General features: G+C 36.5%; 1 protein-coding gene across 2 annotated transcripts in view; it reads right to left on the minus strand.

Moving 5' to 3' along the window:
• The window catches only part of COP1 (COP1 E3 ubiquitin ligase), a 185,029-nt gene that overhangs the window by 74,977 nt on the left and 83,547 nt on the right, over window positions 1-26,505 (minus strand). For both annotated transcript variants that reach the window (XM_045298112.1, XM_045298111.1), the window contains exons 11-14: window positions 12,535-12,678; window positions 8,353-8,461; window positions 7,860-7,941; window positions 1,180-1,296 (exon numbers count right to left, since the gene is read on the minus strand). In XM_045298112.1, coding sequence (XP_045154047.1) covers window positions 1,180-1,296; window positions 7,860-7,941; window positions 8,353-8,461; window positions 12,535-12,678 — 452 coding nt within the window. The remainder of the gene's footprint in view (window positions 1-1,179; window positions 1,297-7,859; window positions 7,942-8,352; window positions 8,462-12,534; window positions 12,679-26,505) is intronic.

Here is a 26,505-nt window from a genome sequence, read left to right on the forward strand (position 1 = left end):
ATGACAAAATAATAATTTATAAATTATCAAGGGCTCATGAGGGGGGTGGAGGGGAAAAAAATGAGGACCTGATGTCAGAGGCTTAAGTGGAGAACAAATGTTTTGAGAATGATGAGGGCAACGAATGTACAAATGTGCTTTACATAATTGATGTATGTATGGATTGTGATAAGAGTTGTATGAGTCCCTAATAAAACGATTAAAAAAAAGAAGAAAATATATGAAAAACAGTTAAGTTGCAACCTGCATCTCAGAAAACAAAAACCTTGTAAAACTAGGTCCCCATGTTTAAACAAAGAAAATATGAAGGTACTTCTGGTGTTTACATGTATTAATTATACATGGCTAATAATTGTTATTTATAGGTAATGCCCAATCAACGGTTATTAACTTATAAAACAGCACACAGCATCAAAACATTCAATAAATTAGGAATTTATAAAATAGCACATACCATTAAAATATTCAAAAAATTAGGTGAAAATATCTAAATGTCTACTAAGCAAATGTTATATAGAAGAAAAATTAAGAACAAGAGTGCTCATATAATTTATCTTCCCACCCATGTCAATTGTGAGAATTAAAAAGTGATTAACATAAATTTAAAAAATAAAAAGTGATCAACAGTCATTATAATTTTTCAAATGTAAACAGAATGATTGCAAACACACCTCGGCATAGAGTTATTGAGTTAAAAGGTACTCAGAACTAACATTTTCGGAGTACTTCCTATGTTAGCATTGCACATTCCATGAAATAATGTGTCTTACTCACTGCCCCTAGAGAGGTATTTTGTACACAATAGGCCCTTTAAAAAAATTTGCTGAAGAAATTAACAAGTTTTCTTTAAAAAAACAAAAAATGTATGAAAAATGCAATATAGCTTAATTGTTGAATAAACACCCTTATGCCAGAGAAGTGAGCATAATCTATACATACAACTTAGAAGAATAGTCAAAAGAAGCAACCCATCTCCATGTATTAGCCATAGGTGACAGAATAGTGCACTTACGGCACGGCACCAAAAGAGTAACAATGACATATTGCATACTTCTAATTTAGAGTTTAATAATGAAAACAAAATGTAAACTACAAGAACAGTTATTCTTTTTAAATGCTTTCCTATCCTACGCACAATGGTCAGTAATCATCAAAGGAAGACAGCTTTTCATTTCTTACCTGCACAGCCAAAAGCCAAATGGTATCTAGATGAGGGGCTGAATTTGACACAGCACACATTAGCCTTGGCCTCAATACTTGCCACCGAGTTGTCTAAATTGGTAGACCACAGTTTCACTAAGGGCAAAGGACAGTAAAAATAAAATGAAATGTAACATTAGCAAATGCTTGCGTAAGAGGGAAAGTCTGCTGTTGCTCCTGTTAACATTTGGTGAAAACCTAAAACATTTTAACTAGGACGCAAAACATTTCAATGGAATGATTAAATGACAAAACTGAGAGCGGAGTTTCATTGCCAGAAATCAGCAAAGGCAAGGGTGGCACATGGATAGCTGTATGCTCAAGTCATGCTCGTCATAGCACTGTTCATAATAGCAAAAGGATAGAAACAACCTACATTCAATAGACAAACAACGGTGCAGGTACATAATAAAATATCACACACAGTAATGAATAATGATTGTGCTAACCACCTTCTTTTAGCATGAGTGAACGGGGAGGATGGCATGCTAAATTAAATAAGTCTTTCACAAAAGAAATATTGCATGAGTCCATCACTATACAAATTAACAAGTTATCACACAAAATGAAATTTTCTTTGATGTTGATCACTACCTAGAAAGCAAATGCATATTAACTTGTGTCAAGAAAAGGCAATTTATATTAAGAGTGAGGTTAGCAAAACTTGATGAAGCAAAGGAAGACTGGGAGGTGTACAAGAGTTAAAGGCAATAGATATAAGTACTATTATAAAAAAAACAACCCTGTAATAGCAATCTATGAGTGGATACTAGGTAGATATGCAAATTGAACATGTGTGGGAAGGAGAAGAAGGGAACTATGCCCACAAATAAATGTAGGTCTGACAGCATATTTCTACATACATATAATCTATATGTACAAATGCATCCATGGAAATAATTGAGCATAAGGGCCAAAGCTCTGAAAACTTCTTAGCCATAACCAAACACCTTGAGATTAAAGCCTGGGGACTCAAGATCATAATCTCAAGGTACACCAAGATCAATTTTAAATTGCAAAAAAATGACTTACTGGTTAGGTAAAGTCTGGTGGAACCTATGAGACTATGCCCTTAGTCACCCTTCATGCCTGGAACTGAACTCAACCCTTGTAGCTCAATTTTCAGCCCCCCACCCCCCCCCAAAAAAAAGGACTATCAGATGAACAATGACTAGTGATGTACACATTTCCCTAATCAACTATTGGCAGTCAAAAGGGCAGCATGTCTCTCCAAAGACAAATTCAAAAGGTAGAAAGAATAAGGAAAGGTGGAAAAAGAGAAAATACAGACAGGAAATGGGATGTTACATTAGAGATTGTAACCAATGATACGAAACAAAATGTATATGAAATTTTGAATGGAAAACCTATTGGTTTTGTAAACCTTTACCAATTCACAACAAAATGTCACAAATACGAATTGGCATGGCTAGAAGAATACTGACAGGTAACACAGTCACACAACTAAGACATAAAGAAATGGGGCAAGAAAGCTATCTACAGTCAGGCAGTATAAGAGGGAGTTTCCAAAAGTTTGTGTGAAATGGAATGAAAAGACAGTGGAGTTTCTCGATAAGTGTTTTACAGACCCTAGTATTCTCTAAAGAGTACATATGTTATAAAACACTTTTATATTTATGGCATTTATCAGAATAAAAATATCTTTTTAAAGCACTTAGAAACACTTTTTATTTTTCAATTAGGAATTCCATCATTTTCAAATTTTATAGAGAATTTGTGTGGTTTAAGTAAGCCTAACATAATAAAAGTCTAAAATTACTTAGCTACATATAAGATTATTTTTATATTTATTATTTAGTCTATCTTGATTATACATACTGAGATTTGTAATTATTAGTGAGATAGAGCTGAATGATTCAAAAAGGACTGACTTGAAATTAGGAGAAAGGTTAAGTTATTGTGTAACAAAGGTACTAAAGCCACTATTATACCCACTTTTTCTATAATCAAGGTATGGTACAAACTATTATACCCTTTACCCTAGACTCCTAATGGAAATCCTTAAAAGCTCTAGACCTGCGGTTCTCAACTTGTGGGTTGCGGCCACTTTGGGGTCGAACAACCCTTTCACAGGGGTCACCTGATTTATAGCAATGTAATAATTTTATGGTTGAGGGGGTCACCACAACATGAGGAACTGTATTAAAGGGTCACGGCATTAGGAAGGTTGAGAACCAATGACACTGAAACTCCATAGGTCCTGGCTGATGATAAATAACAATGAATGAGGGAAGGTAGAGCAACCTTTTCTGGGACACAAGTGATGGTGCTTTGGGAACATCAACAGTGAGGCTTGTATCTGAAGTTTTTGGCAAACTTCACATTCTAGAGGACTGTGTCTCTGACTAGAGGAGCTCAGGTGGTGTAGTGGGCTGCTAACTGCAAGGTCAGCAGTTTGAAACCTCCACCTGCTTCTTGCTATAAAGAGTTAAAGTCTTGGAAACTCACAAGAGCAGTTATACCCTGGCCTAAAGGGGTCAGAATTGATACCATTTACATTTCAGAAAAACTCCAAGCCAAACTTGTTACTTCTGATTCCAATTCATACTGACCCTACAAGACAGGGTGGAACTGCCCCTGTGGGTTTCTGAGGCTAATTCTTCACAGAAGCATAAAGGCTCATCTGTCTTCCAAGGAGGAAAGGCCCATCAGGGCTCCTTCACATGACACTAAATGCTGACTCCAGACAAGAAAATAGTGACAAAAGCCAACTTCACTAAAATTTCATCTTTCATTCAAATACTGTTAAACAAATGAAAAGTCACAGAGCCTACCCATTGGAGTTAATCCTGACTCATAGCAACCCTATATAATAAAAAAAAAATACGTAAGAGAAAGACAACTCCAAAGGCTCCGTGTTATCTGGTTTTTATACTGCATAACTGAAAGAAGCAAAATGAGTAGGAGTATGCAGACTGGATGAATAAAAAAGGACAGCACAAGAGCATCTGGGGGCGGGGCGAGGGGTGATGTAAATGTGCTGTATCCTGACTGTTGGTGTCTTCATTCTACACCATAATGGAACCATTTTACACACATGCTCCTGAGTGCCTAGAGCAGAGACAGCCAACGAGAGTACATGTGTCAAACCTGGCCCACCAAATGGTTTTGCATGTCACTTGAGCTAAGAAAAGGTCTTCTATTTTAAAATAAATAGAAAAAAAATCAAAACAGTAATATTAATTTTTGACATGAAAATTACATTAAATCGAAATTTTAGTGTGGACAAAATTTTATTAGATTATATCCATACTCTTTCATTTATGCATTGTCCATGATGATTTAAGCTCCAAGACCAGAGCTAAGACCCTATGTTGTGTGCTCATTATTCCACACTGCTGTGCAGCACAAGATAAATCAGTGACACAGTTAAAACTAAACAGTGTTTCCAGTGCCACCTGTACTGTTAATTCTGCGACATTTTATTTATTTTGTAACTAGTACATACCGATTATACCAAAAATCAGAGAGAAGTAGAATCTGAATCTTCTTCCTTTAAGGTACAATGGAATTTTGATTGTCTTGTTATCAAATTGAATGACAAAGAATTGTGTTTATTATGCAATGGAACTACAACCACCCACATATACCTCACGAGAAAAAAAGCACACAAAAAGGATCACTCAATATAATACTTCCAACTTAATGGTAAGCAATGGTCAGAAAAACTAAATTTTAAAACAAATTATGTCATTATGATAGAAGTTCTTCACAAAAATTAAAAATGGGCAAAGTAAAAGATATGATAATGGAGTACAGCTTCCACCAATAAAGCTTGACTATCTCTGTTTAGGAAAAGAGGGAAGAACAGGCAAATAAATTAATATTCCAAGGTAAAAGAAATCTGTTAAGATAGGAACTGGAAGCACAGGGAATCCAGGGCATATGATCCCTTCAGGACTGGTGGTTTGAGGATACCAGAAGGCTGGAGAGAGGGTGAAGTGGAAAGGGGGAACTGATTACAAGGATCTACACATAACTTCCTCCCTGGGGGAAGGACAACAGAAAAGTGGGTGAAGGGAGACGTCGGACAGTGCAAGATATGACAAAATAATTATTTATAAATTATCAAGGGTTCATGAGGGAGGGGGGAGGGGGGAGGAAGGGGAAAAATGAGGAGTTGATGCCAGGCACTTAAGTGGAGAGCCAATGTTTTGAGAATGATGAGGATAATAAATGTACAAATGTGCTTTACACAATTGATGTATATATGGATTGTAATAAGAGTTGTATGAGCCCCTAATAAATGATTTTTTAAAATGTAAAAAAAGAAATGTTAAAAGAGCTGTGTAAATGGCAAGGAGTTGGAAACAACCAAATTTCCATCAACAGATGAATGGATCAATAAACTGTGGTACATACATACAATGGAGTACTACGCATCCCTAAAATATAGTGATGAACGCATGTAGCACATTGCCATATGGGAAGAACTGGAGGAAATCATGCTAAGTGAAGTAAATCAAGCACAAAAGGACAAGTACAACATAAGTCCACTGACGTAAGCTTAAAAAAACAACACACATACAACAACAAAAAAATGGAGCATAGGGGAAAAGCTACTATATACATACATATATATTATACATACATATGTACATACTATATATATACATCCCTGGGGTGAGGTCCAGCAACTATGGCAGGGGCCAAACCCAATCCAGGGATACATAGAGCAGCCAACTATATAAGAGGGGAAAGAGAGGGGAAAAAAAGACATGTGAAGGAGGAGCGCAGGGCACTAATCCACGCAAGGGGAGGGTATTGTTTATATCTCCACAGGACAAGGAGAGAGAGACCAGGCTTTGATCCGATGAGGCAAGATGAGAATACAACATACTGGCATGTAACAGGGAATCAATAGAGAGGTCTGCAGGGCTGGCCCGAATCCCAACTATGTGGACACTCCACATCCCTCAGAAGAATGCATTTCAGAGGATAGGACTGGGGCTACAGCTTGGGGAGAGGGGAGCGTCAGATTAGAGCACACGGGAGAAACACAAAGAGATGGAGATGGAGGAGAGGACAGCCTGGCCCACCGAGCCTCAAGGACGATGTTCGTGCTCAGAGCAGACAACGCACAGGAGGACCTTAGGGTCGGCCCCACCACGAGACACAGCGTCCCTCACTGAACTATGATTCTGCGGCAGACAGCACTGCAGACACAGTGTGGGAACAGAGCACAGTCTGGCCCCATCAAGCTGAGGTGAGGCATTGAGGGCATGCAGCAGAGCAGCAGGGGGAGCAGAGTGAAAGCCCTAGGGAATACCAAAAAGACTTTGGAGACAGAGTGTGGCATCCCATCAGACTCTATTGGAAAACATCCGTATTGGCCAACAAACAGACCTTGAACTATTTAAAGGCTTTTCCATTTTTGTCAGTTGCTTTCTTTTTATTTTGTTCTTGCTTTCTGCTGTTGTTATTGTTATGGTTTTGACTTCCTTTGTTGTTTTATTTGGCTTTGCTTGGTTTTTACACTTATTAATGTATCTGCATGTCTATGTAAATAAGATAGGTGGCATAAACAATTTGGAGATGAAAAGAATGGGACCATGGATCTGGGGGGAGGTGGGAGAAAGAGGAGGTGGAGGGGTACCAACCCAGGGACAAGGGAACAACAAGTGAACTAAAATCAAAGGAAGGAAGGTCGTAGGATGCCTAGCGGGGCTCAATCAAGGGCAATGTAGCAGCGAGGAATTACTAAATCCGAATGAAGGCCGAACATGATGGTGAGACATGCACACTGCTACAGATAAGAGCTCGAAACACAGGGAATCCAGGATAGATAAACCCCTTAGGGCCAACAAGGAGAGTAGAGATACCAGGAGGATTAGAGGAGGGTGGGGGGAGAAAGGGGGACTTGATCACAAGGATGAACCTAGAACCTCCTCCCAGGGGGATGAATAATGGAAAAGTGGGTGAGGGGCGGTGGAGGACAATGTAAGATATGGAAAAAATAATCTATAACTTATTAAGGGCTCATGAAGGAGGGTGGGTGGGGGAGGGAGGGGGAAGAAATGGGGAGCTGATATAAGAGGCTCAAGTGGGAAGAGAATGCTTTGAAAATGATGACGGTGGGATATGTGCAAATGTGTTTGACACACTAGATGAATGTATGGATTGTGATAAAGAGACGTAAGAGCCCCCAATAAAAGTATTTAATTAGAAAAAAAAGGTCTGTATAAATCTGTCTGTGATAGTACAGAGACAAATAGAGGACAGTAAGTGGGGGGGGTAGTAATCAACAGAGATTAATTAAAGTGATTAAAAATGTAGAATTTTATAAACTATATTAATAGTTTTGTATACACTGGATATTTAATAATACAATTCATAAATTTCTAAACAGACTACCTAGTAAGTTCTAAGCACTAAAATATAAAAAGGAGCACCTTTAATATTGAGATTATGAGATGGCAGCAATTCCAAGTATTGTCATGTGGCCAAACATGTAGCATGAATGAAGAAAACGGCATTATAATGAGGTGCAGTATATCATTTATTATTTCAAAAGAGAAATAAATTTATTTTTGTGCTTGAATAGTTCATTAACAATCACAAAGGCCTGCATTGTGTTCTAATCTTGGCAACAAAAAGCATTAAGGGTAGAAGCTGGAAGAGAGAAATTCAAGTAGTACCTTTTGCATCATCAGATCCTGAAGCCAAAAGTTTAGGATCCATCAAATTAAAGTCAACACTCCAACACCTCTTCTCATGCTCCTGGATTCAGAAGGATGAAAAGTTAGTTACAGAGTAATACATCCTTAAATAATGAAAGCAAAAAACCTGACACCGATTTATTGCTATGATGAGAGGAACAAAAAGGCTATCTAGAAACATAGGTGAAGAATGCAATTTTTAAAAAAAGGAATGCCAATACAAAGCACTTAAAATTTCTTATATGGGAATTAACCACAACAATTTCATTTAGAAATTCATGTGATGCATTTATTAAATACAAAAGCCTGAAGATGTGCCTTAGAAAAGCATTTGTAATTACGCAAGTATAAAAAGGACTCTAAAAGTGATCATAAATCTGTCATTATGAAGTACATCAACCTCTTAAACTATTATTAAGACTGGAAGTGAAAACTGTGGTCCTTGGATCAAATACCTGGCACCCTTATTTACCTGATAGACTTTTGACCGCTGCCCTGTGAACCCATCCCATAGGATGACAGTGCCTTCATAATCACTGCTGGCTAACAAGTTCTTATGATAACTACTCCAACTGATACAGCTAAAAGAGAGAATTAATCAAGTATTACTTTCAATAAAAATACATACAATAAAAAGATACAATACAATGACAAACAAAGAGTTTTAATGTGTTCAGAAAAAATAATATTCTTTTAAAATAGTCTACATTATTTCATTATTGCTTTCATTATTGCTTTCTACTAGTCATTATTCTGCCCACAATATATTTGAGGAGCTGTATCAATAATTCCTCAATTATTTAATTGAAGCTATCAGTTAGAAATTGCCACTGAACAACTTAGATATGTGAGAACATTCACTAAGTGATAGAGGCCCTGAGGGTCCCAAGCACGTATGACAACAGAGACTCATCGTACTGTGCAAGTTTCTGGACCCAATTATGCCAGAAACATTTAGTTGTAAATACAGAATTTAATCTCTGTATTTACATAGAAAAGAGATAACAAAAGTTTATAACAAAAGAAATTACTAATAAAAATGTCTAACAATTAAATCGCTAACATTTATGGTAAGTATCTCATAACTCTGGTCAAGACAAAGCACTCTAAAGCTGGCCACATAAGAATTCAAGAAAAGTATGTCCTGCAAGTGTTATATTCCCTCCATTAGACATAAACTTTAAGAGATTATCAATGATAAAGCATCACACACAAATCATAAGGTTACGGTATTTTTATGAATGAGTAATCAAAAAGACAAACAAAAACTATACATCATAGCTATAATATTTACATTTAAAACAAAATAAGCTCACTGCTGCTCAGTCAATTCCCACTGCTAAAAGCAAACTTACGGAACAGAGTAGAACTGCTAAAGGGATTAAGTATTTATAATCTTTACAGACATGCATATACTTTTTCCTCTGGAGAGCAGCTCATGTGTTCAACTTTGCTGCTAGCAGCCAAGTCCTTTAGCCACCGCACTATAAGGACTCCTTACATAATACTTATAAATAACAAACATTATTAAAATGTACACACAGAGGGTCAACTAAAAGGAAAAATCCTCAAGTTTACAAAATAGCTGCAACAATGAGCTCAAACACAACAATGATTATGAAGATGGTTTAAGTCTGGGGATTGATACGTCCTGTTTATATAAAGTGATATGTTCTGTTGGATATAAGGTCACTATGAGTTGGATTTGACTTATGTGCACCTAATAATACAACAACACTAACAATCTGTGTATTCATCAAAATAACATAGGTAAGTTATGACTACTTTGAAATGTTACATTAATACATTTGTTTTTAGATAAGTTCTCTTTATCTTTTTAAACTAGTGTCCAGGAGGCGCATTTTAAGGATAAAACTAGATTTTAGGATTTCTCTAAAACTTTACTTGGAAAATTGAGCATAGGAAAGAAAATAAGTTCCTACATTTTTCCATAAGTATCCCAGGTTGGAAAAGCATCCACCCCCCTGCCTTGAATTCAAATCGTGAATATATGAAGCTTACATATTATTCCTTCGATGAAAAAAAGAATGCTTCTATGAAAATAATTCTTAAAACTGCATACATATAGGAGGGGGTACACCCCCCAAAAGAAAAAAGCTTCGCTGGGCGAAACTTTCGTATTACACTTATCTCCCCGCCTCGGCAAATATCAAGCAACTCGCTCTGCGTTAGTGCACCCAGTGGTGTCATCTGGGAAGGTTCTCTCTGGTCACAGTGAATTTTTGTAAAAGTAGTTTCACTTGAACCTCGTTTTTTGTGATGGACAATTTAAGAGAACAGCATGTGGCTGTGAAATTTTGTTTCCTGCTCAGGGAAAAAAATGTCTCAGAAACTTGTTAAGTTGAACAGAGCTTACAAGGATGGTGCTAAGGGAAAAAAACCAAGTGTATGAGTGATTTTCTCGTTTCAAAAAGGTGAAATGTCAACTGATGACAAACCTCTTTCTGGATGTATGCCAACTTCCCCAAAGGACAAAGATGTTGGACAAAATTGCTGCACTGGTGCTCAAAGACAGATAATGGACCATTGAAGAGATGGGGAAGTTATCTGGAGTATCTTGGAACTTGGTTCAGAGAATTATAATGGAAGATTTGGGAATGAGAAGGGTCGCTGCGAAATTTGTGCCTTGGGTTCTGATTGAACAGGAAAAAGAGTGTCAACTGGAAACATGCCATGCTTTGAAAGATCAGCTTCAAAAGGATGCAGAATTTTTTCTGCGAGGTCATTACTGGTGATGAGACATGGTGCTATTTTTACAACCCAAAAGCAAGCATCAGTCAAGCCAGTGGAAGACACCATCAGCAACTTGCCCAAAATAGCTCAAATGAAATCAAAGATCAAGATGATGCTCACTTGTTTTTTGTTTTTTTTTTTAGGATGTAGATATATCGTTTATTCAAAAGATATGTCAAGTTCAAGTTATAATGAACATTCCTTACTAGAAATGACTACATTTTGTTCAGAAAGATTTCTTTAAATATTTTGACATTATCTGTATACAAAAACACAGCTTCAATTAAATTTAATCATTTAAATTTTTTTCTTACTTATATAAATTTATCTCATCCAGATTATTTAAAAGTATCTACATTTTTATTTTAAACTTCATTATTGAGGTTATTCAGCCCACAACAGCCTATAAGACAGGGTAGAAATTGTTTCCCATGATTTTTGAAGTTGCAAAACTCCAAGTGAGGAGACAGACTGATCTCTCTGTGAGTGGCTGTTAGGTTCTTCATAAAGCACTCTAATACTTGACCTGCTGTGCCACTGAGATTCTCTTTACACTGAATTTGGCATGGGCTTACTTCTTCTAACTGGATCTTCCTGGAGCCACATGAAACTCAGCTATTTCTTCACTCTGGGCCACAATCCAACACCAGGACTTGCTATTTGCACATATTTAACCTGGTTCATACTATGCAAAAAAAAGGGCAAGCCTTCTGGTTCACTTAAAAAACAAACAAGTAAACAAAGAAAATCCAAACAAAGCAGTGTTACCTTCAAAATATTTTAGCTCACTTGTTTTTTTGATGTGAGGGGGGATAGTGCATTTTGGAGTTTGTTCCACCAGGTTAGACTATTAATCAAGCTTTCTATTTAGTGGTTCCAAAAGGATTGTGTCATGGTGTGCAACAAACAAGGCCTGATATGTGGCAGATAGGGGATTGGTTTTGTCATCATGACAATGCACCTGCTCACACAGCCAACTCAGTGTGTCAGTTTTTGGCAAAAAATAGCATGCCTCTCTTGCCCCACGCACCTTACTCACCTCACCTCACTCCTTGCGACTTCTTTTTGTTTCTGCAAGTGAAGAGTGACATGAAAGGACAGCAATTTGATGACATAGAAGAGGTGAAGAAAAAACGAGGGAGGTGCTTGTCACCCATCCAAACAGATGAGTTTGAAAAATATTTCCAAAAATGAAATTATAGATTTTACAAATGTATTAAATATAATGGAGAGTACTTTGAAGGAGATAAGGTTATTTTGTAAGAAAATTTAAATACACAGCTTTTGGGGGGAGGGAATTCCAGATTTGGGGGGGCAGGGGTAGCCCCTCATATTATACCTCAAAACCCCAAGCCAAACCTACTGTCATCAAGTTGATTCTCACCCTAGAAAGGTTTTCAGTGACTGAATCTTTATGAGAGCTTCATTTTTCTTCTGTAGATGGTGGGTTTGACCTACCAACTTTGTGGTTAGTAGTCCAATGCCTAGCTGAATAGCACTACCAGGACTCCTTCTGTTAACTCCTTAGTTACAGTATTTGGTAATATGCACATGCTGGGATTTCAAGCATTATCCACACTTAAATTCTCATTTAGCAATTATAGAAACAATACATATTAAGCCCCAAAGGAAAATGAAACCATATCTATAAAAAGGCATTCCATTTAAAGTCAATTATCCTACATAGGAAAAAATACTTTAAAGAGTTTTGTGAGAAAATGGGTGAGAAGATAATAGAATTTCCCCATGAACTTTTTGAAGCCCACATATGCACAGTACAAACATAATGCCCATCAGATGAGAAAGGTGTAACATAAACATTAAGTTAATAGTCTCGTGATAATTATAGATACTAGCTGCCATATATACTATATCATGGCCTACAAAGTAATAGAAATACCTGATTTTGGAATTGCAGGTCATTTCATTCTCAGGGTAATGAATATCCACTGCATCCTGGATGACTGTTCCATATTCATAGACTTTAATCTTCTTTGTAACCCCAGCAATGGCAAAATAGTCGCAATCCCGGTCAAACTCAATACTACAGGGGAAAAAATATATACCTGATCAATAAGACCTACATATCCATCCTCATGACATTTACAATGACAACCCTTCAGAATTTGGCACTTCTATTTCTAAACTTATTCTGTCTACCAGGATAAGAGATCTACTTGAAATGTCATCAAACTATATAAGCCGTTATGTCCAGATAAAGTTGTTATCAGGACACATCAAATTACCGAATACTAGAAAAACCTGTACTGTACCAAATTAAAAATCTTGGAATAGACAAATTTCTAGGAACATACTACCTATCTACATTTAACAGAGACTGCAGAATGTTTGAAAATATCTATAATTAAAGAAGAAACTGATCAGGCATTTTTAAAAACGTCAACAGTCGAGGCTGATGTCTTCACTTCGGAATTCTAACAATTTTTGAGAAGAGCTGACATCAATTCTACTTACCATGTATACTTTAGTAAAAGCCAGCCGGGACACCTAATGTTGCCACAAAAACTGCATTTAAAATGTGCTGGAAAAGTCGGCTTATACACAAGTATACATGGTATATTATTCCAGAGTACAGAAAAAGATTAAATAATCTAGATTTGTTTTATGAATCAAGCATAACTCTGATGTCAAAAGCTGGCAAAGAAATCTGTAAAAAAAGAAATTGTTAGGCCAATATCCCTCATGAACAAGTCATAAAAATTCTCAACAAAATTCTAACAAATAAAATCCAATGCTGTATCAAAAAAAAAAAAAAAAAAGGGGGGGGGCATCACAACGAAGCCGAATTCAAATCAGAGATGCAAAGGTATCCAACATCAGAAAAACAAGTATTATAACATATTAGTAAAACAAAGGAAAAAAACACGACCATTGCAATCTACATAGAAAAGACATTTAACAAAATCCAACACCTATTACCGATAAAAACATTCAACAAAATGGCATTAAAAGGGAAATTTCTCAACAAAATGAGAGGCCGATATACAAAACTAATGGCCAATAGTGCTCTTAATGGAGAGAAACTGAAAGCATTCCCCTTGCAAAAGGGAATCAGACAAGGGTGCTTGCTCTTTATCACCATTTCTATTCAACACAGGGCTGGTCAAAGTTTTACACAAAGCTGTATGTGTGAAAAGGAAATAAAGGCATTCAAATTGGCAATGAAAAAGTAAAGCTCTCTATTTGCAGATTATATGATCCTATATTTAGAGATCTCCAAAGCTTCAGCAAAGTGGCAGGGTACAAAATCAACATACAAAATTCAGTAAAAGTTCCTTTACACCAACAACTCTGAAAAAGAAATCAGGAAAAAAATAGCATTTACAACAGCCACCCAGAAGAAGCAATACTAGGAATAAATGTAATGAGAGACTGATGAGGGCAATGAATGTACAAATGTGCATTACACAATTGATGTATGTATGGATTGTAATAAGAGTTGTATGAGCCCCTAATAACAGAAGACCAATTGTTTGGGCCCAAACCCAAGAGAAAGAGTCTCGCTATACAGAAAGGTGAAGAGAAGGAAAAAGTGACCTGGAGCCAACCTGAGAAAGATCAGTTTGTTTACACTGGAGGACTTACAGACAGGACAGCATTACTGAGTCCAGCGGTGGATAGATTGGATAGGAAAGGATCTGATAACGGAGTATTGTGGTGGCTCTTTTTATACAGGTTAAATAACTAAGAGGGAGGTAGGCTACTGGAACTATTTGAAATTCATTGTTGGATTATCTTTTTAATAAGGAGGAAATATTCAAAATGGGTCTGGCTGTGATCTGGCCTGGCTCATTTGTGCTGTGTGTGCCTTTGCGTGTTTGTGCGCAAGCGCATGCACGCACACACAGAGCTAGGGAAATGAGGTAATTCGGTGACCCAAAGGACACACAGGGAATGCGTGCCTAGCTAAAGTACAGCTGTTTTGTAGTGTTAACTAGTATCCCTACATAATACTTCAAGAAACCTACATATGGAAGATTATGCCATGTTCATAAATAGGAAGGCATAACATTGTGAAAATGTCACCACTACTCAAAGTAATCTACATATAATAAAGCAATCCTGATCCAGTTTCCAGCATCATTGTCTAAAAAGATGGGAACAACTAATCACCAACTTTATATGCAAAGGGCAGAGATCCTGGATTAATAAAGCACTACTAAAAAAGAACAAAGTAAGAGGCCTCTCATTTCCTGATCTCAAAACCTACTACTAAACCACACCAATCAAAATAGACTACTATTGGTGCAATGCTGAAACACTGGAACAGACTCGAGAACTCAAGAGTTAAAAAACTCATCCAACTAAGGACTACTGATCTTTGACAAAGGAATAAAATAATATTAATTGGAGAAGAGATGTCTCTAACAATTGATAAAGAAGCGTAAAATAGGACCCATATTTCACATTGGATTAAAAAAGGCAAAATCAAGATAAATCAAAGACCTGAGTGTAAAACATCAAATTATAAAGATTTTCAATTAAAATAAATAGAAGCAAACTTCAAATTCAAAACACAAACTAACGGCCAGGGAGTTGATTCCAAGTCAGTGACCCTACAGGACATGGTAGAATTGCCCCTGTGGGCTTCTGAGACTTTCACGAGAAAAGAAAGCTTCATCTTTCTACCACAGAGATTCTGGTGGTTTCAAATTGGAGACTATGCATAGTCAGGAGTCCTAATGTAACACATAATTACACTACAAACTGCATCTGAAAACATATAAACAGAATCAGACAAATTAGATGACTAGAGGCCTTAAAAATTCAACACTTAAGTGCATCAACCATTTCACCAAAATAAAAGAATGGGAAAATTCCTAGCAGTAACTTATTGGAAAAGGGACAACTTCTGAAATTTATAGAAAACTTTAAGACAGCAACATGAAAGAGACAAATGATTCAAATGAAAAAATTGGCAGAGAACATGAACAGACACTTAACCAAATATGACAATCAGGCAGCCAAAAAACATACAAGGAAATGCTTATTATTGTCATTCAATGTCATTAAGTTGGTTCTGATTCCTAGCAACCCTATATACAACAGAATGAAAGACTGCCTGGTCCTGCACCATCCTCACAATGTTCTTTGAGCATACTGTTGCAGCCACTGTGTCAATCCATCTCTTTGAGGGTCTTCTTCTTTACCTAGCATGATGTCTTCCCAAGAATCGTACTCTCCTGATAACATGCCCAAAATACTTGAGATGAAATCTTGACATCCTCACTTTTAAGGAGCATCCTGGCTGTAATACTCCCACGACCGATTTGTTTGTCCTTTTGGTGGGTCATGAAACTTTCAATATTCTTCAACAGCACCATAATTCAAATGCATTAATTCTTCTTCAGGCTTCGTTGTTCAATGTCCAACTTTCACATGCATAGGAGGTATCTGAAAATATCATGAGGTGGGTAAGACACACCTTAGTCCTCAAAATAACATCCTCACTCTTCAACACTGTAAGAGGGTCTTGTGCAGCACATTTACCCAATGCAGTATGCTGTTGTTTGATTGCGACTGCTGCTTCTATGAGCATTTTTTTTTTCATTTATTGTGATGTTGACTATTGGTCTGGTTATGAGGATTTTGGTTTTCTTTACAATGAGTTGTAATCCATACTGAAGGCTGCAATTGTTGATCTTCATCAGCAAGAACTTCAAGTCCTCACATTCAGCAAGCAACATCTGTCTGTACATTGCAAAATTTTAGTATGGCTGCTTTTAATCCTGGTGCTGCTTCTCCATATAGACTAGCTTCTCAGATTATTTGCTCAGCATACACACTGACTAAATATGGTGAGAGGATACAACACATCTTTGCTGATTTTAAACCATTGTTCTCTTCAAACAACTGCTTCTTGGCCCATATATAGGCATTAGCCATTAGAGAGATGCAAATCAAAACAACAATGGGATATCACCACCTCTACATTAAAGCAAAGTTCAACAAAACAGAAAACAACAAATGCTGCTGAGGGTTGGGAGAATCTGACGCCATCTTACACTGCTAGTATGGCTGTAGAATGGAAATACCACATCACCCAGCAATCCCTCAGCCTGGAATACTCTAAAGAATTAAGAGCTGCAATATTACATATAAACACAGCCATCTTTATTGCAGTACTACTCACAATAGCAAAAAGATTGGGCAAACTTAAATGTCTATCAATGATTAACCAAATTCTATGCAACATTAAAGAATCCAATTTGTAAAATAACCTAATAACATGAATAAAGCTATGGACATTACATTGAGAAAAATATGTCAACCACAAAAATACAAATCATGAAAAGGTCTGAACACACACGAAAAAAATATTCTTTGATGGCTACCAGGAGTGGGAAGGAAAAGGAGTGTAAATTGCTGGTTAAAGATTACCCATGTGTTAGTTTAAAATAAAGGAAAGGCAAAAGACAACGAAAACTGAGGTCACCAGAAAATGATGGAGGCAATGGAAGACAGGGAGAGGCGTTCAGGAGCTAAAGGCAAATCAATACTGTTAATGGACACAATCCTGCAGTCATAGTGATCTCTAAGTAGGAGCACAGGTAAGCACAAAGGTTAAACGTTTGGGAAGGAGAATTTCATTTTGCTAAATGTCACTGACTATAGCACAATTCAGCAATGCTCCCAGTTTGGCCTACTCTACCCCAATAATGTATGGCTACATGGCAATGTCACAGGCTTACTTATACAACAATCTCAATTGGACTGCTGCCTCAGTTATTGTTTGCCACCCTCTGGATAATAAATGCAACCTATATTAATGGAACTACTTCATCTAACCTAACTCAATTTATATTTGCTGCCTCCTGCTTTTTCTGGAGAAGTATTACTGTGTCTGATAAAGGCAGAGTTATCACAACTGACATACTGTCCTTAACTGAGAAGGAATTTCAAGTAAGAACCAGCTACATTCCTAAAATCTTTTCCATCACCCATGACTCAAAATAAACCCTATAGCAGTTAAAAAATTAACATGCGCTGCTGAAAAATTATCGATATTCTAATGTCATGTCAGTCAAAGTTAATATGTCATTACCCAGAAAATGTTTTTTGAATATAAAAATCTTTAGACACAAACGTATTGAAATAATGGCTCACAGACATAACAGGGAGAACACTGACAAAGAAATAAAAATGCCGCCATAAGAATACATTACCCTATTATTACTTGCACTGTCACCCTGTTATTTAACGCAGATTTTTTTCCTTTTTCTTCAAGAGGTTATTATTTAGCTGTATTACCTCATTCAAGTCTCATACTGAAATATTAGCTTTTGTTTTGATATCTTGCTATTATCTTGTTTATCTTTTAATATATTGAGATATCATAGTCTGGACTACTTTTTATATTTCTAAACAAAAGGAAGATTTTAATGTAAATACTGACCAAAAAGTATAATTCCTGTTAAGTTTTGATAAAATAAGAAAAGGAAGAAAACTGGCATTTTGTTTTTATTTAAATACTTTCACATCACTACAGCTCAGTAGGATTTAAGTACTTCCAAGCATTTAACCATTTGCTCTCTTTCTCTGACATTATATGACCCTAGAAACAAATTATGGAATAACTCAAGATGAACACTCTAATTTTCAGGTGCAGCTTTGTCAGAACTAGCCCAAAACATGTCTTATTTCAGTTTCACAGTAGTTGCTTTTACTATAAAATCAAATAACAAATATGGTACGAAAAAATTAAACAGTAACTAGTTAGTATCTAAAGCTGAAATGAAGGCAAACAAACTTATCAAAATATACTTGATATTACTGAAGTCAAAACAATTACAAGATGCCTTGCTATCGCGTAGAAGGTCCATTTCTGCCCTCCACTTGGACAAGTGATTTTTTGGAACAAATATTGCATTGATAAATTGCATTTCATGGCATTATTTTTAAATTCAAAATACATCACCATAAATATCAACAAAAGCCAATAGTACAAAAGGGGGAACCAATCACAGTAATAGATATATAGGCCCCATCTCCCCACTCCAGGGGGACAAACAACAGAAAAGCAGGTGAAGGGAGATAGTGGATGGTGCAAGATATGAAAATAGTCATATAATTTATCAAGGGTTCATAGGGGACGGAGGGAAAAAATGAGGATCTGATGCCAATGGTCCAAGTAGAAAGAAAATATTTTGAAAATGATGATGGCAACATATGTACAACGTGCTTGACACAATGGATGGATGGATAGTGATAAGAGTTGTTAAGAGCCCCAAATAAATGATTAAAAAAAAACAAACATTACTTAGAGTTTGCATTTAACATGGAAATAAAATGCAATTTTCTTTCACACACGAAAGGTTTCAACTTTTTTAAGTGATCTATTTCAATAGTTGAAAAATGTAATCAGCTCTAGGAAATGGGCTACAGTCTTTGTCAAGAGGGCCATCTGTCAAGTGGTTAAGCAGCAAGGCAACAGACCACACAGGACAGCTGATGAACGCACACCTCTAGTACACTGTGGCACAAAGCAATGCTGAGCTGTCAATGTGTCCAAGGCGTGAATTTGTCAGTGTTCCCACTGTCTAGCATATCTTTCTGTAGTTATACAATAGATATTAGCAAGCAAAGTGGATTAATATCCCTGAATCCTAGAATTCAATTTATTAAAAGAAAATACAAAGCCCACTTGTTAAAAGCCTCACTCATTTCCAGGGTAGTGGTTTTCAGAGAGACAGGATACTATAATTCTGGTAAAATAATAAAATTCTGGCTTCAGAAATTAGCCATGTCAATGACAGAAAACAGGTGTATCTTTAAAGAAAATATATAAAAGAAAATTAAGCAAGAATAGATGTTATTCAACTGACTTTATCCCAATTATCTGGGTTCAAAGACAACAAACAGGTAAAATAAGCAAGAGAAATAATATAAGATAATAATATATGCCATGTTATATATAACATAAAAGTACAAGTCAACCAGTACAAGTTAAGCATAACAGGATAAAGAATAAGGTTTACAATTAGTGGGGAAATTTAGATAAAACATAAGTAAATATGAATAAGCAAATATGCTATAGAATATTACCAAAAACCCAAATTCCACTCACTATCACAGAGTAGATTTGACTCACAGTCAAAATTATCTATGAAGTCTAATTAGAAACCTAATTCAGAGTTTGTGAGACTGTAAATCTTTACAAGAGCAGACAAACTCATCTTTATCCTCAGTCAGTAGGTTTGAAACGTCTATCTTAAAGTTAGCGGGTAAATTAATATACCTAACAGTATCTTACAAGAAATCGAGTCAGTAATTACTCATGGAGTACAGGGAGCAAAATTTATAAATATTCTCCATCAAATATCTAGAATGCCAGATATCCTCTAAAACTTGCCTAGCTGATGGACAACCAAAGTATTAAAAAACCAGAACACCTAAGAAAGTCAAGCAAATTATGACTTAAACCAGCAGTAACTCTAATGTAGGCTGCCGTAAAAGCCTCTGTACCAAGTCTCCTATGCCTGGCTCTCCTCTTTCTTGGTTTATTTTGTTGTTTTTTTGGTGTCCAGGAGTCAGTTCTGACTCAAATTGCCCCTACAGGACAGAGAACTACCCTATTTGGTTTCTTGGTTGTTATCTCTACTTGTGCAGATTGCCAGTTTTTTTCTTCCGAAACCACTGGGTAAGCTCAAATCACCAAATTTGCATTTAGCAGTTGTCTACTTAGTGTGTCAAACAGTGCTGACAACTTTCTGAAAAAACAGCTCTGGCCACAATTTTCTCATTTACTGCCATGTAAAATCCAAACCATGACTGAAGATCCTTCACAACTGGGTTTGAATCTTTCACTCAAAACTTATTTGTTTTTCTGATCTATGTATATCAGAATATATATATATATATACACACACACACATAAATATATATATTCAGTCATACCTTGCTTTACTTTGCCTGTCACTTTATTAATGCACTTCACAGATTATAGGTTTTTGTTTTTTCCAAATGGAAGGTTTGTGGCAAACCTGCATCAATTAAGTCTGTTGACACTATTTTTCAAACAGTATGCACTCACTTCATGTCAGCATCAAATTGGTACTTTTCACAATATTTCAAACTTTTTCAAGATGCTATTGGACACAATAGACTACCTTTATATATATCTTTTATTATTGGCAGAAGTTAAAAATGTATACATAACTATCTGAATATAGAAATGAACTCCATTCTACATAGTAAGAAAAACTGTGGGTTAAGCATTCAGCTGCCACCGCAAAGTCAGCTATTCAAACCTACCAGCCTCTTGGCAGGAGGAAGATGAAGCAGGCTGGCTCCTATAGTTTTAGTCTCAAAAATCCTAAGGAGCAGTTCTAGCCTGTCCTATGGTCACTCTGACTTGGAAGCATTCAATGACAGTGGGTGGTAAGTATTCTTGCAATTTTGATAGCAAACCCCCACCCCCCAAACAACCAAACTCACTGCCATCATCAAGTCTATGTTGATTCATAGCAACCCAATAGGGCACAGTAGAACTGCTCCTTTGAGTTTCTGTGCCTATAGCTCTTTGCAGGGCTAGAAAGCCCATCTCTCTCCCGAGGAGCAGGTGGAAGTTTTAAACTCTTACCCTGCATTTAGCTGCTCAATGCTTAATTACTACACCACCAAGGCTTTTGAAATTCTAATAATCACTAGATTTCCCCAACTTATTCTTTTTAAGTAAGTGCAAGCATCTACTTGCTACTCTATATCATCCCATACAGTCATACCTAAGGATTTACATATTAAAATATTTTTTAAAATGTTTCCTTCATGTTAGAGCTAGGATGCTACAACTGTTTTCCAATGTATGTTTAGATACATGCCAATGATTTATTCATTTTATCTCAAAACACTATCCGTTTTCTATGTTTGTTGACAGGAAAAGAGGAAGGAGCGACTTCAAGTTGGAGGGAAGAATGATTGAAAATTCTTTTGGGGACTCTAGGGGGGTAGTGTGCTTTAATGGTATGCACCGAATAGGCCACACTGACACCGGATTCCGGGTGCATGCTAGGGTCCCAGTTCAGGTATCATGAACACTGGGACCCTGAATCCTGGATCTTCAAGGTGCATGACATGCTCCAGAGACTGCATCAGTCAGATCCGATGTGGAAACTCCACTGGGTGAACTGGACTCTACTCTACCTCCAGACATACTTGTAACCTGAGGACTTAAATCAGAAAATGCATGGTGTCTGAGGAGGTGAAGACAAGCTGTACCAAGACTGTTGAACTGTTGGTAGGCGGACAAACATGGTCTTATTACATCAATGCCTGATATGATGTATGTAGTATTATGTATTATAGTTATGTATTGTTCTGGCACACCTGCAATTGACATTCTCAGTGATTATTATTGTAAATTTTCCGGACAATTTCACACCCATTGTTTGTGACAGTAGAAGCCCAAGACACATGTGTGGGAACTACATAGAAATAAGCCTCCGGTGATCTCCCTCTATCCATAATAGGGGGATGGGATGGGAGGAAAGTGGTGACTAAACAAAGTACATTAGAGAGACGATGATGGAAGAATAAAGGGATAAACCTGACTTGAAGAGTTAAACTTTGTCAGTTGATCCCCCTCTCTGATGCATGCTGGACCTGTCTTTTTCAACACTTCCTGTATTTTGGTTTTGCTTTGTTCATATTAGGGTTTCTATCAGAGGTGTTATGTCATTGTGGTCATCCTATTGAAGCTGAGTTAGAAGTTCTGTGTTTCAGTATATGAAATCCAAGACTGATGAACCTATAGGGACAGCAAGGGTTCCAGGGGCAGTAGGGGGTAGAATTGGGAGGGGGGAGGGGGCAAAAGAGACATCAAGAAGATCAGGAAGAAAAGGAATGTTTGGAAACTGATTGTGGTAGCAATTATACAATACTACTTGATGTAATGGAACTATGGAATGATATATGTATTAACACCCAATTAATAATTTTTTTAAGTTTAAACTTGATTTAGACACACTTAAATTTGAATTCCACATAATTTTCACATCACAAAATATTTTGATTTTTTTCAATCTTTTAAAAACATGAAAGCTATTAAGACTGAATCTGACTTGGTTCACAGGCTGCAATTTGCTAAAGTTCATTTTATTTCTTAAGAACAAAAATAAAACCAGATTTTAAAGGCTACACACAATTTTGTTCAATTATTTTTATTTATTTGCTGGCATGTTCTCTCTTTAAATCCGTAGAGTCACAAAATTTTGTGGCTGTCTTAATGTTTTGTTTTGTCACTTTCCTGCTCCTCTGTCATCAATGTTAGAATAAACACACGACCTAGAAGACTATATTCTCAAACACTTCTGTGACCTCATGTAATTTCTACACTGTGATAACATAGCTTTATCATTAAATACATTGTGTCATGAGGCTCATTAATATCAATATACTGATCATCAAATTTTGCTCAATTAAGTTTATGGAAAATCATAATTTATACTTGCTTGAATTAACTTAATTGTAGGCTCTTCGTCTGTCTAAACCACTTATTCTCAGCACAGTATATGAGTATCCTTTGATGATGATTTTTTAGAGAACTTTAGCAAATCAGAAATAACCTCAAAAGCTAAAGATTAATTTTAAAAATAAAATAAAATAATCTACTAGAGAAAAAAACCCACAAGAGTTGGGAAACAATCTTCCCCCCACACTGCCACCCATTACCCCCAAAACTATTAAGGCATTTGATCTCCTTGGAATGCAGTCCTATCTAGTAAAATTGAAGTAAAACAGGTTTTACTTTCTATTTCCTCAATAGAAAATCATATGGAAAGAAATGTTCTAATTCCTTATCTTTGAAATCAAAGAACAATGTATATCTTATTTCTTAGTTCTGTACCTTCTGGTAATGTCTACCATGGAAATGAGTTCATAATATTAAGTAATTGCTGCCTATTATGATGCTTCATAAGGAAACAAATTTTTAAAATATGATAAAAAGAAACTAACTCATACTACAGAAAATTAATCTAGAGAAAAATGTATAGTCTAAGAAAAATTTCAACATAAATATTTTAAAATTTGCACCAAAAATGATCAATTAGCAATGTAGATTTAAATCAGATTCATACTTCATTCTAAGGAGTTATAAACTCTGAAGAAAAAGATGAAAGAATTTGGCTTTTATCAGAAAAATCATCCAAGCCATGAGAAGAATGAAAATTTAAAAAGAGTTCTCATTTGTTATACGAGGAGAGCTTTTTAAATGTTCATGGAAAATGAAATAGAAAACAGATTTATTTCCATGGATTTTTTTGTAGCTCCATTATATAAATGTATGCAAAAATGCCTGTATTCTCACAATTTTCCATTTATTAATCCCGTTTTACTCTAAGCAATTTGACTATATATTGCATTAACTAAGATGAACAAGTAAGTCTTCCACAGAACCATACAATAGGCTCAGTCTCCGATCAGAAGGATAAGTAACATACAATGGTATCACCGATGATATTTTAGTTGAGCTTTAAAGGTTAAAATATAACATCAATAAGCAGAGGCCAGAGAAGTTATTTTCGGGAGAAAGAACCAGGGCACTGAGACAATGAAAGCACCCGACTTATTTTTTTTTAAATCATTTTATTAGGGGCTCATACAACTCATCACAATCCATACATACATACATCAATTGTATAAAGCACATTTGTACATTCGTTACCCTCATCATTCTGAAAACATTTGATCTCCACGTAAGCCCCTGGCACCAGCGGCACACGACTTAGAGACTAGCAAGTGATTCGACTATCATGTGTTGAGACAGTGTATTTTTAATGTAGTTCTTCTAGCCAAAGACTCTGTAACTCCCACCAAACCTTTTCCTGCATGGGTTTGGGAGAGGAAGTGGGGAAATACAGATAAGATTCCTCCATGAATAGCTGCCAACCTGAACAGCAGCAGAACCAGCAATCAGAGCATGAAACAGAGTGATGGACTTCCCAAGCCAGGGAACAAGTAAAGTGTTTGGGGCAGGAGGTTGGCTTGTGGAGCGGGGTGTCTCTGGGCCCTTAATTCAGAGAGCTGCCTTTGCTGACCCACAGGACTTTAACTAAATGCCTTTGGATTGAGGGCTACAGCAGAGTGGCACGTCCTATGAGCATTTATTAGCAGCCATAAAAGAACTTTGTAATATGTCCTGATAAATAACTGTATCCTGAGCATTTCTCAGTTGCATGACAATCTGTTCACTTCCTTAATAAACTCTAAAATCATTCCTATTGTCTGTGAATTCCATGTAACCACTGCAACAAATATTAGAACTTAAATGAAAAAGTAGCTATGCTATTTGGGACAACTCAAATACTACTCAAGTATGTTTCTAAGGCCCATTCCTCCTTTCTATGCTATAATGATATCTGTTCTATTTTAGTATTTCTAATCTGTCACAGGCTTCAAAGTTTCACTATAATTATTTCTATAACCAGTAAAATAATATATTTCATAGAATCAAGCAAATTACCAACACCTCTTTGTCTAATTATTCTACCATTAGTCATATTTAGCATGGTACAGAGATTACTATAAATAAAGACACTGTTACTTCCAACAAGATCCTTTAAAGGACATTATTCATGTATGATCGGACAAGACCATGAAAGAGGAGATCAAGAAGGCAGTACCATTCACAAAAGCAAAGAACAAACTGAAATATCTAGGGATACATCTAACCAAAAAATGCATAAGACCTATACAAGAAAAACTACAAGACCCTGCTAAAGGAAACCAAAAGCAACCTCAACAAAGAGAGGAATGTCCCATGCTCATGGATCATTAGACTCAATATGTAAAGACGTCTATCCTACCCAGGGCACTTTTTAAGTTTAATGTTATCCCAATTCAAATACTAACAACCTTCTTTAAAGAATTGGAAAAAATGACCACCAGTTTCATATGGAAAGGGAAGAAGCCCAGAATTAGCAGAGAACTCCTCGAGAAGAAGGACATAATCGGAGGGCTCGCTTTACCTGACCTTCACACCTACTAAACAGTCACAGTGGTCAAAACAGCATGGTACTGGAATAATGACAGATACACAGACCAATGGAAAAGAATAGAAAACCCAGAAATAAAACCATCAGCATATAGACAACTGATCTTCAACAAGGGCCCCAAAAGCATCAAGTGGGAGGACAATGCCCTTGAGATAGTTTATTGTGCCAGCCTGGCTGATAAACATAAGTGGGATTAACTGAAGGGCAGAGAGATAAATGGCTGGGTGAGCCTCGCCTTTCTTGTCTCTCTCTCTGTGATCATCGGACCAGTGTGCGGCTGCCTTACTTAGTCTGTGCCTCAATTTAAAGGCTACACTACCTGTGGGACGCCTAGCCTGTGAACTGTGTCACTGTAAGTTGAGGTCCCTTTAAGACATCTCTGGAGCTGGGGACTGGTGGTTGGTGACCTGCCTTGTGATTGGCTGCTGTGCTGACATAGCCTAGATCTCTCTACAAATAGAGGAAGATCTGGCAGCAGACTAGACTTGAAGGACTGCTAGTCTCTCACAACTCTCTCTCATGGATGTGAGTTGCACTGAGCCGTTCTAATTTAACTGTTTATTTCTTGTATTATATGTTTATCTGTATATGATTTAACAGTTCATTTCTTGTTACATATCTAATTATCTTTATAAATAAATATATTAAATTATCAGCAATTTTGTTTTATCTCTCTAGAGAACCCTGTCTAACACAGCCCTATTTAACAAGTGGTGCTAGAAACAATCGAAATCCACATGTAGAAAAATGAAACAAGAAGTCTACCTCACCCCATGCACAAGAACACACTCAAGGTGGATCACAGACCTAGAAGTAAAATGCCAAACCATCAGGACCATTAGAGAAGGAATCTGAAC

Source organism: Echinops telfairi, unplaced genomic scaffold, assembly GCF_000313985.2.
Source record: "Echinops telfairi isolate 266 unplaced genomic scaffold, ASM31398v2 ScPeMD7_7424;HRSCAF=8462, whole genome shotgun sequence".
NCBI lineage: Eukaryota > Metazoa > Chordata > Mammalia > Afrosoricida > Tenrecidae > Echinops > Echinops telfairi.